At 38.7% G+C, this 12,838-nt stretch overlaps 1 protein-coding gene across 1 annotated transcript; it reads right to left on the bottom strand.

Annotated features, from left to right (window-relative positions):
- Positions 1-850: 850 nt before the first annotated feature.
- On the bottom strand, positions 851-9,992 carry LOC114458013 (transforming growth factor beta-3 proprotein-like). Its single transcript, XM_028440244.1, has 7 exons — positions 9,295-9,992; positions 7,021-7,184; positions 4,771-4,900; positions 4,578-4,685; positions 4,077-4,242; positions 3,818-3,971; positions 851-2,326 (listed from the first exon to the last, which is right to left on the bottom strand). Exons 1-7 carry the CDS (start codon positions 9,638-9,640, stop codon positions 2,168-2,170), a joined length of 1,227 nt encoding a protein of 408 aa, XP_028296045.1. The 5' UTR covers positions 9,641-9,992; the 3' UTR covers positions 851-2,167.
- Positions 9,993-12,838: the final 2,846 nt, after the last annotated feature.

Here is a 12,838-nt window from a genome sequence, read left to right as displayed (position 1 = left end):
TAATAAGCTCGGAAAATAAAGGTAATTGCTTTTTGCCTGGAAAAGCTGTTAGGCGACAAACCCCGAGAACGTTTTCTTGAATTTATTACTTTGGCTTGAAGAAGAAAAAAAAGGTTTGTGTATGTGAGCTTGAAGGGATCTGGTAAAGATGAAGGGATTAAAGTGAGAATACATGTTTTTGTATGAAATTAAACATTACACGAAAATGACATTTTAAGTGGCTTCTCAGCATGGCGGAAAAGGTCAGATCGTAAATCATTTCATATTAAAGAGTAAAATGCTTTCACAGATCAGTTACATTTATTCAATAAGAGCAGGACAGTTAATAAAGACAGAGTTGGCGAGTTCTAAAAATCAATCAACATAAATCAAAGAATATAACTGTCAGAAACGTCTATAGACCTTGATCTCTCTAACTGGGCAAAAAAAAACTCAGGATCATCTCTCAGAGAATATTAGGACTAACTGTACATCCAACCACTGACTTCTTATAAAGATGTCAGAGGCTTTGCATTTTTTCCTTCCATTGGGTTTTAAAACAGCCTTAGAACAAATAGAAACAGCAAAGAAAAAGAACATTCCATGTCAGAGTGGAATATCTGCTACGAGAAAAATAGGATTGAAGTTTGTACAACCATGTGGGTTTTGACAAAAGTCGTGGGATTTTTAGCACCATTGTTAACAACGGTTAAACAGAGCCATTTCTAGCTTTGTGGGGACCCTATGCAAGATTATGCTTGACGGCCCCTAGTTTGCCAAACTACATGGAGAGTGTCCTAATCCATTACGTTCTCCACAAACTGCTGAATGATGGGTACCTGTCAATCAATCTTAAATATGCCTCAAAAACACCAGCCAAAGTTTATGATAGCAATGTTTTGTATTACATCCTACATTTATTCTTATCTATATATCTTATCTATCTTCTAATAGGGATTAAGACAGGTAACGTTCATTTTCTGAGTATAGTACTCACCCCAAGTGGCTCATTGCGCCCAATGCATTTGCAAAATCTGCGTATAGCCAGTGCAGTTAAGCTTAGTTGTTACTCACTAGTAGCACATCCTTTTTAATCTAAAGTGAAATAATTCATAACCTATCGTCCATAATTCCCTACATAAATAGTTTCCATTGTGAATGATGGAAAATCCTGTCACTTGCTCTCCCAGTTCAACAATCAGTGTATGTCCAGTTGCATAACGAACCCAATCTGTTATTAATGTAAAAGAAACCTCATAAAGAATTAAAAATATATTGCATAAGACTTGTTATTTTCCAGTACATTCTAAAGTAGTCCAATTATGATTTTTAACCTGTTTGGGACCAAAACTTCCAATGAATGGCAACTTGCTTATGGCCCGTTTCCATCACAGTTCTTTCCTTTCATAAACCCCCCTTTTCTCCTTCATCAGCCGTCCGTTTCTCAGAGATGTACTCAGAAGGAAAAAGGCCGCTTCTGCTGGCTGGCCAAATAAAGAAAAGCTTGGCTCAGCTACTTTGTTCATTGACTTTCTATTGAAAATCCAACAGGCAATCTCTCTCTCTCTCTTTCTCTCTGCTCTCCTGTTCCCTGACCGCAGCTATGGCTTTGGACAAATCTCTGCTTTCTCCTTTTGTGTTTGAAGATAATGCCCACTGTTTGAAGTGACGGAAAGTTGTGACAAATCCAGCATAAAAGTACTTTTTAACCAATGCATTACCAAAACCTGTAGAGCTGCACTAACTTGCATTTACTTTGCATAGATTTTGCTTGAGATCAAAAGCAAGAAATATTCCACAAAAATGTGTCTTCTCCAGTCTTTGGAAATGTCTGTCGTCACAAATAGCTGCTCTTTGAAATCTAGCTTTCGGAATGCTGTCCCATTTCAAAAACATAGAGTGACAAATCAAGAGGTCGCACAAATGAGAAAAAAAAACACATTTTGGTTTGAGTAAAGCATGAAATTCAACTACTTTTCTTTCCACGAGCTACTGAGAGAGAGAAACCTAATAAAAGGGAAAAACTCTACAAAAATCTCAAGAGTCTTCTCGGAAATGTGTCAGAACAAAACAAAGAGGTCCCAGGTTCAAGTTCAGGTTTACCTTAAACATATTCATCACAGCTAAGAGTCCAGGGAGCCAGGGTTTGGTCTGTACCCAGGAAAACCACAGCACCTTTTGTGTCCTTTTAGCTGCACTTGCAAGACTTTACGATCATGTTGGAAAGCTGTTCCACTTTGGGTGTTCGTCCAGAGTAATATAGTATAGTAAGGGGTTCCAGCTCTTGAGGGACACAGCAGGGGGATGCAGATGCCTCTGGGTTCAGGGTGTTGTAAAGGCTCAGGAGCTGCAGATGACATAGAAAAACAAACCTTAATTCAAAAGGTGCACATAAAAGCATGGGATTGCCTATTTTGTTCAATCAATATCAGTGACTTTTATTACTGCCAAAGTTGTCCTAAAGCACCTTACAATGTCAGCTTATTTACCCATTAACACACCAGTGGGACAGAGCTCCCATGCAAGGCACCAGTTGACCATTGGGAGCCACATTGAGTTCAGTGTTTTGCCCAAGGACACTTTGACACAGACGGGTATAGTTCTAGGATTGAGCCCCCAACCTCTCAATCAGAAGACAACCCCTCTATTGCCCTATTGCACGGTCGACTTAGAACCTTCTTCTAGTTTCTAGTGCTCGGTACACATGAGGAGTTCTAAATCTGAAGAGATAGTTTAATCGGTTACAGATCCCAAACATGAAAATAAAAATCAGACAGAACAGTTTTGATCGGACTGTGTGGGATTTGCTCCGATAATCTCAACATAGCACACCACACACTGTCATTCTATCCTCCCACGATCTTCCTCCAAGCCAGACGCCTTGCGTAATCAAACAAGCTCTAACAACATGATCTCATGGTACATTCAAAGAAACTCAGGATTTTCTGACCAACTACTTGAAAAAGTTACTTGAAACGCCACCTGAAGTCGGAACATTGACAATCTTAACCATGGCACTTTACACGTGTATTCTGTATTCTTTAGCCACAGGTAGCTTTGGAGTTATTGGTAGCAAACCTGTGGTTCCCAGTTCTATCAGCTTGTAAGATCTTGATCTCCTACTTGGTGAAGTAAAAAAACAATTCCAATATGATAGCCATGTTTGACATATTTCGACATGCTGCCACTGAAGTCGGACATTGGAATTTTAAACTCGCGATGGCCACTTTCCAAGTTGACTTGAATGCAGAATTACGTGTTTCTCAGTTAGCTCGCTTCTTGATTGGATACATTTCGTTCCTTGTCACAAATCACAAGCTTATGAGTTGGGAGTCGTTGGCTTTCCTCTCCCACACACAATTCGTTTTTGTCGTAAATATTGGAACAGGTTTAATATTTACGACTGTCGACCTAGTCTCAGAGAAAATTACTGGGACAAATTCACGCTTAACACCCGTCAGGATAATCTTGTGGGATAATCTTATAAAACAAGATGATTTGGGGTTTGCCATCCTTGCTCAGAAAAAGGGGGAAATTGGTAGAAAAACAGCTTGATTATCTTTGTTTGTACCAATCTAAGTTAGTAAACACTGGGACTGCATTACTTGTGTGAGTAAAGTGTGTATAGTAAACACAGAGAGGCTGTCTTAACTTCATCAATCCAGTCAAGGTTTGGACTCATAATGAACAGCACTAATTCTTTCTATTAGAGTCAATGTGAACTTCTGGTTCCCTCAAAATATTTGCAAGAATTTCTATGAGACTAAATTCAGTAATATGGTCATGTATTGTTGCTGATTTTATGGTGTAAAGCTTCTGATTGTCAGGTGTTTCTCACCGAGCTGTGTGTTGTGTCTGAGCTTCTTAAGTAAGGGCACGGCCCAGAGCAGTAATTGGCATCATAACCACTGGGCTCATGAATCCACTTCCAGTCCAAGTCCCGCCGAAAGTCGATGTGGAGCCGGCGGACACAGCAGCTCTCCTCTGCGTTTCTGCAGTGAGAGCGTAAAGAATACCGCTGTCAGTTTAAAGCATTAAACATGTTGGCACTAAGGACGTTTTTAGTCATGTGATGCCTGTAATTCTGTGTATCTTACGAAAAACAGTAGTTTGTGTCCAGGCCTCTCTTGCGTCGCCGCGTTGAGTGCGTCTCCAGGCGGTGAGATGGGATCATCATGAGGAGGAGGTGAGGCAAATAGGATTCCTTTCGCTTCTTCAGGTGATCCAGATCCAAGCGACTGTAATCGTCATCTCCATCGATACCTGATACATCATACAGGAATAAACTACTGTTAGTGTTATAGTTTAATAATGGAGGAGTCTGTCCCCTGACATTTATAAAATATGAACTCTAGCATTTTCAAGTATGTTCTCAGGCTTCTTTTTGTCATTCCAGCCATTATCAAGATTTAATTCCCACATTGTTTCAATTTGATCTCTAATCTGAGATATTAATGCCAAACTTATTACACTTTAAATTATTATTAAACAGAAACAGTTTTTTTTTGTTAAAATACAAAATCAAAGAGCATTAATAAGTACAATAAAAGTAGAAATAGTGAATAAAGGATACACGATACACTGAGATCAATGCTCACCTCTAAATTTCACCTCCAGCACCTCGTTCTCATTATCGACGATGTCACCATTTGGGTTGAAGGTGTGACATGGACAATGCACACTGATCTCCAAACCCAAATTAGATCCTATGTGCACACAGTTGGGCGATATGATTGGTCAATACATCCATGTGGGCTTCAGGAAACAATTATGCTGTGGCCTCAGCCTCACCTCTGTTCATTAGCCACTCCCGCACAGTCTCAGTCACATCAAACGACACCCACTCTGGAGTACCTTTGGTCGGCACATTCTTTGCTCCAATGTAGTGTTGTTTTCTAATGTGTTCATTTGGCTTTAAAATCTGTGGAGCAATGAGAAAAAAAGAGTTTTGCGTGCACTACAGCAGTAATTGATATACAGCAAGAGGAGATAAATAAATCTGACGCATATCGGATTGGCACTTCTAAGATGAGTTACTCTTTTAAGCTATTATTTTAACTGGCTCAACAATCCTTTTATTGGCTCAACCCTAATCTACTTAACAGTTGGTCATATGTTCGTGTTTGGGTTTCTTGTCGTGAAGCTTTTCTTCACACTAGAAACACTGTATAGGAAGCCAAGCTTGCAAAGGAAGCTTGGCGTTACTGTAATTGAGTTGCTTTTATGGGTACTTGTACTTTTTTGAGTGTATTTCCAAATCAGTAATTTTACTTGTACTTAAGTATGTTTTAAAAGACGTAAAGTCATTTGTTACATTTCTACACCCAACCATTACTGAGTAAATTGTTTTTTTTTGTGATTATTTTTTCATTTGCATTTCATTAACATTTTCGTGCCATTTCAGATCAACGCCCAGCCATTTTCTTCATGTCACGTTGGGGTTTTTACCTATTATGATGTTACCCATATGGCACAGTGAGCATGGCACTGTTTTAGAGTTCATAAATTTAACTGTACTCAGACTAAGTTCCAATTGTGTAAGAATTGGTCTCTTTCTTCTTAATTTTTATACATTGAACAGTGGCAAGATTTATTACCAAAAATAGGGGGTGAAAGTAACTAGTAACTTTTACTTTGAGTACTATTTAATTGAGCTACTTTAAACTTGTACTTGAGTATTTTATGTATGACTTACTTGTACTTGTTCTTGAGTACAATTTCAATCCAGTAACAGTACTTCTACTTGAGTAGGATATATCATTCAACACTCTTTACACCTCTGGTAAAAGGTTTACCTAAAGCTGAACATTGATGGCTGGCACTTTACACGTGTATTCTGTATTCTTTTGCCACATGTAGCTTTGGAACTACTGGTAGCAAACCTGTGGTTACCAGTTTTACCAGCTTGTAATATCCTGATAGGGATTCTTGTCTAGTACCCACCTTTCTTTTCCCAAGCCCTAACTAACCAATAATAAGTCTGGTTCAGCAGGAGGTTTCTTGCTGTTAAATTGGGGTTTAGCAATAGCAGACTTGCATTGACTTAATAATAAATCAATCCTACTATTTTTCTGTATCGCCCATCATCAATGAAAGCTTGTCGAAATTGTAGCTATTTTCATTAGTTGCATTTCCATTACCCTTGAAAATGTGCAAAACCTACACAGTGCAATAAAAACTGGTAATGGAAACACCTGAATTTTAAAAAATCACTCAAATATCGCTGAAAAGTTTTTACGCTTTCATGAGCAGGAATTTCAGATGTTTCGATATTGAAATGTGTCGCAAAAGCGCTATGGAAACACAGCAAATACCCATCGCAGAACGTGACGTAGCTGGTCACATGACCACTTCTCTCCAAGAAAACATGGCTCGGTACGTGTGAGCAAAAGAGGAGACTGAGACGTTTCTTAACATCATACTTTAAAGGCAGTGCCTAGCCATACGGTTGCCGTATCAATATACCAACATTCTATTTGTTCGCAGCGTCCGTATTTGGACAGTTTAGGTCACGTGAGTAAGACTGAACGTAACCGTAAACCTAACCTTAACCCTAAAAACTGTTGCGATAGTGGGTTATAACCTAACCCTAAACCTAACCTTAAGACGTTACGTACGTGTTCGTCGGTAACTGTACCAATAGCACCGGGGGTTGTCTGTACGGCAACCGTACAAATTTACACTTTCTACTTTAAAATTATTACTGCCACAATAGACATGAAACAGAAAAGAAATTTGGAGTGTTATAAGGAGGTTTTGAGCATCCATCTTCCTGCAGCAAAGCCTCGCGGGATGAGATTTCACCGGAGATCCAAGGCTGCTGCTCAAAACAACCTTCAATGGAAACACGTTCAAAGAGCAATTATACTTTGTTTACATTTTGAAACATTGCTTTTATTTCGCGAAAATATGTAATGGAAACCCAGCTATTGTTAAGGAATATTCTTCTACTATCTAGAACAAGGGAGACGGACTAAAAATTGGATTAAACCTTTGCCTCAAACCAATGCAGTGAGACCAAGAAATGGTACCTTTACACACCTGGTAGAGCTCAATCCGCTGTTTGCTCCTCTTGGCGCTTTGGTTGGGGATCCTGAGAGCTCGAAACTCTGCTCTGAAAAGGTTGGTTGAGTTCCTCTCCATGGCAGACACGTTGAAACGAAAAATCTTAGAGGTGATGCCCTTTGGACAGTAATGCAGATCATCTGGAACAAAGTTTAAAATATTTCTCAAAAACATATGCAGCGTTATGATGGAATGAGATATTCACAATCCTTAGATTTTGAATGAAATATCAACACTCAGGTGTGTGTATCAGAAACCCAGCTATCTTCAGTCTCACTGACAGATTCTTGGATCTATCAGACTAGGATGACTTAACCACATAGAAACTTCAGATTCTGCCAGTTCCCAGATTATCTAAGCATGCATTGCAATAAAGGGATAACTTTCTGATGTTCAGTGTGTGGTAAGACGCCATTGTCTGGTTTTTCTAATTCATCTACACTTGTCAGGGACTTTTTCTAGTTCAAAGAAACCAATGTATAGAACAGTTTCTGTAAAATACTATAACTTTCCATAGTGGTTATATACAGTAGTAAAGCCATCTAGAACCAACCTCGACCCTTGACCTCAACGTGCATGTTTTCCAGGAACATTTATGGTGAGTAAAACCAGATTTGTCAGAAGGGTTTCGGATTCATCTCAGGTATAAAACTCTGCATCATTTTTGTTTTGTTCAAGAGAAAAATAAGAACTATTTTATTACATTCCCACTCTGTACCATTGGCAGTGGTACTTTTCCATTAAGATATAGTTATTCTATATAAAACCATGTCTATTTAAAGTTTAAACATCTTAAATTTCAAAATACAAGTTGATTTGAAATGACTTCAAGGCAGTTTTGCCTCAAGGTTCCTCTTTGACTATCATACAGGCAAACTTTTCATACTCTGAGATCATTCGTGTTCATCTTTAAAGTCAGTTTCATATATTTTAACTTTAAAGTTATTCTCTCTGATACCTAGAATCACCCCCCAGTTCAGTGACCATCAAACCATAAAGTGCGACTATAATAATAAATACTCAAAATGAAATGAATACTTAGCTTTACATTCAAATTAAGATAAATGTATTATTAAGGGACATTGAAGTTGTATTAAACTTTACTTCCTTAGTGAACAGATTCCTCCAACATCTAGCTTTTTCCCGTCCACCTATTTTCCCACTCCTTTCTAAACTGTTCCCGACCAGTTTAATGTCCCTCTTATTTCAACCTGACTGGAAAGGAAATGGAAACATCTGGGAATAATGGAGTGAACCATAGAAAAAAAAAAAAAAAAAAAAACAAGGGTAAAGGACAGATGTCAGATGGAGAAAAACAAACATTCAGACTTTAAAAAGTGAGAGAAATAGAATGTTATTAAAATCACCTTGTACATTTTTAGTTAATTTACGACAGTGGTTCCTAAACAGGGGTACGTGTACCCCTAGGGGTACAGAGGCTAATTTAACAATTAGTTAAAACATAATCGGGAAATGTTCCTAGTTCCTTTTTAGGCTATTTTTTGGACAAAATCACCACCACCTAAAAGTACTATTGCTCAATAAAATACTATAATTTTTTGTAATTTATTGAAACGGGATTATTTTATGCTCTCGAGGCCAATTTATTACACTTCTGACAATAGGAGACATTAATTAGCTACATTTTACAAAGGAGACTGTCGTAATCACAAAAGTTGTAGTTTAACTATAATTTCACTTTAAATTCCACTCATTGTTTTGAATGTGGGGTTTAGGAAAGCCCACTGTTCCACAAATGAAAAAAACATATGAAATTATGGAGAGGGTACTAATGATATAAAAAGGGGGTACATATGATTTTACAAAAATGAGAGGGTACGGTACAAAAGAGATTGGAAATGACTGGTTTAGGAAAATATTTTTTTGACGTTCACATTGCACATTAACATCAGTGGTCAGATGTAGTATGTTTTCAAATATACTACATATAATATACTGTACTTTAAAATATATAAATATACTATACTACTTTGTGTGTAGCTGTGGGTTTTGTGTATTGTGCTATACCTACATCCCATTTAGTCTATTTTTATGATTAAGTGCAACTTTTTAAAATAAGTTACATTAAAAGCTCATAAATGATATTTGTTTTGGTTGAGTGATGAGCGGATAGCCTACTTTAGGGATCTATTAATCTTGTGCGTAATTACGCACCGTCACTACGTTGGAAAGTGTAATAAAAAAAAACAAAAAAAAAGCCTTGGAAGCAAATTGAAAAGTGTAACTCACTGCTCTCTGGTGGTCCGTAGACCATGTTAAACTTGTATATCTCCTTGGCATAGTACTCAGTCTGTGTGTTGTCCTGACCACAGCTTTGCTGCCGGTCCTTGGCCAGTTGCTCCAGCAGCTCCTTGGTGCTGTTGTACAGCGCTTGGATCTGATACGGGATTTTGTTCGGTCCGAGGGAATTCGGGGGCGTTGTCAGTCGCAGTTTGCTCAGGATTTGACCTCGGATCGCTTCGACCCTCTTCCGTTTCACATGGTCGATGTCCACGGTGGCACAGGTGGACAGTGGAGAGCTCAGAGTTGCGCAGTGGAGGAGGAGGACGAAGAGTAAAGTCTTACCCAGATGCATTTTTAATCTCTCTGCTTCCTTGGAACTAATAAAAAAATAAATTAATTCATTTTCTGGTGAAAAATTACTATTAAGTTTGATTAGAAATCCAAAGTTTCCGTTTGCCCATTAGAGAATGTTCAATTTGAAGTCCACTTTCCGACTTTGTTGCCATTCATTGAGTCTGATCATCTCTGTAGAAACAAAATGACTTTTCTTTTTCATACTTGTGTCCAATCCAAAGCTGGTTCAAATATTCCCTTTGGTACAGTTCTCCTTGTTTTCTTTGACTTCTAGAGCTGATCAATCCTCTTCATCGTGTCCATCAGAACTGTCCGTGAACCCGGTGTGAGAAGCTGAATGGACTCAGGATCTTATACTGCTCGTTTCTGACGTTTGATGGAGGAGGGAGCGCACTGCGCAGACGCCCAAATCACAACAGAGCGCACCATTCATCAGCTGTGACATAATAAACATGGAATAAAACAGCTGTGTCCTGCAGCACCAGATCTCTTAAAAAAGTACAGTTAAGACCCTTTAAAAAGCCTTACAGAACATCTGACGGATATTTGTATTTTCTATTGCACAATAATGGACTAAAATTACTCAATTCTCAGATGTTTTTTTTTTTTTTTTTTTGTGAGATGAAACCAGTGACCAATGACTTCCTCTTTGTTTTTAAGGCTGTAAAATGCAGTCTGTCACTTCAAATACCTGTTAATAATTATTTTAATCCAGGTCTTTGCACATTACACTGCAGCTAGACCAGTGTTGGGTTTTTCAACCTTGGGGTCATGATCCCATGTGGGGTCGCCTGGAATTTGAATGGGGACGCCTGAAATTTCTAGTCAATAATTAAAAAAAAAAAAAAAAAAAAATGTTTTACTGAATACAAATATATTTAATATTGAATTTAAAACAAATATTGTTTTTTTTTTTTTTTTCAAAATAAAACACACAATGTTAAACTGTATCCTATACTTTCACTTTTTAAAATATAAATCTAGTTTAAATAAAATGCAGTATAAAGAAAAGATGAAAATGAAATTAATTAATAAATAAATCATCTGAGCTTAGACATCTTGTCATTTTGTGCACAAATCCTGGTTAATCTGTATTTGTAACACAGTATAACAAACATGATTAAACACTACTTCTAGGAAGAAAATAAAAAAAAGAATTTAGGGTCGCTAGAAATGTATGGTATAAAAATGGGGTCACGACCCAAAAAAAGGTTGGGAACCACTGAGCTATAGATCCACGATGATGTCACAAATACTGAACTGAAAATTAAAAAAAAAAAAGTTTATTTACAGCAAGAACCACATGTAGAAAGAAAGAAAGAAGAAGAAAAAACGGCCCCATAAGATCACTTGAAAGTTACCTTTTTTGGGGGGGGAACCAAGTAACATAAAACAGAAACCCACACAGCACTTTTCCTAATCAGTCCCAATCAGCATCACCTGCTGGTGGTTTTGGTTAAACAGTAAAACCTTCAGTTTTTTTTCTGTTTTGGCTCAAAATGAAGTTCCATCACTGGTTCAAAGTGGACTATTCTCTTCAATAAATCAAACACTGAAGATTTAAAAATATAGTTTTTTGTGGGCATGGCATGTCCTTAAAGTGTGATGGGAGGTCCTAATACCAGTACAGACTGGAATCACTTCATTTTCTGATATGTTTTGGTGTATTAATAGCTGTTAATTTTTTGTGTTTTTTTTCCAGTGGTACAGGTAAAATAGGACGTGTGTCCTTCGTAAAAAAAACAAACAAAAAAAAAAACAAGTTTTTCTTTATTAAATATAGGATTGATGATGAAAACAACTGTGAAAATAACAAAAGAGGACTTAGTTGATGCTTGTTTATATGGTGGCGCCGATTGTAAAGTTGCACACGCTAAAGTTACTTTTTATCAGATTCACAGCAATATTTGTGATATTTACATATAAATATTAAATGTTTGCATCAGTGAGCTTTTATTTTGGTACTTTTGGTGAATTTGCATATTAGCTAAATATTTAGTTTCACCCGTGACATTTGGATTTAACATTTAGATGTGGATTTAACATTTAACGTTTATATTTCAATGTAACATTTAGATTTATGTAATGTTTAACGTTTATATTTCAATGTAACATTTAGATTTATGTAATGTTTAACGTTTATATTTATAACCCTAACCCTTCTCCACTTTTGCCTTCAAAGTTCTTGAGTGGATGTTTTTTTATTTTTATTTTCTTACAGTTGATGAACTTTATCTATTTTATTTCACTTTGCAGCATACAAGACGAAGATGGAGACAACAACAGCACAACACACCGACAGGTCACAAGTGTGACGTGTTCGGCACCACTGAGAGGACGAGGAATGACTGGGTTTATGAGGAAAAGAGGGGGGCAGTGGAAGCAGCTGTGAACATGGGGTGGTGTACAGTCCTGGGCCATCCACGGGAACCTCTCCGAGGGCCTGTAGGGCGAAAGTTGCCGCCATGGCCTTGGCCTGTTTCTTGGTGGGACTGGCAGTCTGAGGTTGGTAGTGTTCATTGTTACCTTGAAGAGGAAGTTCTTGCGGTGGTCTGGACCACTGTGGCACAGCTCGATGAGCGCTGACACTGGGTGCTTCTCCATCTAATCCTTGGTGACCACCAGCCCCCTGGTTTGCTTCTGTGGCTTCCCTCCTTCAGCAGCAACAAGACCTTTGCAGTCAACCTTGATGTTGATTGCGATTTGTTCCACGGTGCCTTCCCCGTTCCTGCCCAGACCCTCTCCAGTCCTCCAGCCCATTTTTCTCACAGGAACTCGCCCATGCCCCCCGACACTGGAGCTGCCCTGAGGAACTGGTCCTTCGACAGCCAAGCTTGAGGGACGCTGTTAGACCTGGGCCCCATGAAGCCAGTGAGGGGGAAGGAAGGGTTTCTGCTCCGACAGGCTGACTTGGCGTGCCAGCCGCCTATGGAGACTCTTCACCGTGAATACGGCACAGTGGTGGTAGGAACCGGGAGCATCCAGGGCCTGCCGGGCGTGTTCTAGCCTGAGGCAACCTGATCAGACCTGGTGTGTGTCCAGGCTCGGGATTTAGTTCCCACACCTGCATGTGTGGGGCCTTTCCCTCCATCTTCTCCTCTGTGCTGGTGTGTAGGCAGGAAGAAGAGGTTAGCTAGCGCTAGCACATGGCTTCTAGCAGTTAAGCTAATGGAGGGCCGACACCCAGCGCTCGGTG

The sequence above is a fragment of the Gouania willdenowi genome, chromosome 24 (assembly GCF_900634775.1).
Source record: "Gouania willdenowi chromosome 24, fGouWil2.1, whole genome shotgun sequence".
Classification (NCBI taxonomy): Eukaryota; Metazoa; Chordata; class Actinopteri; order Blenniiformes; family Gobiesocidae; genus Gouania; species Gouania willdenowi.
This window is presented reverse-complemented; position numbering and strand designations above follow the sequence as displayed.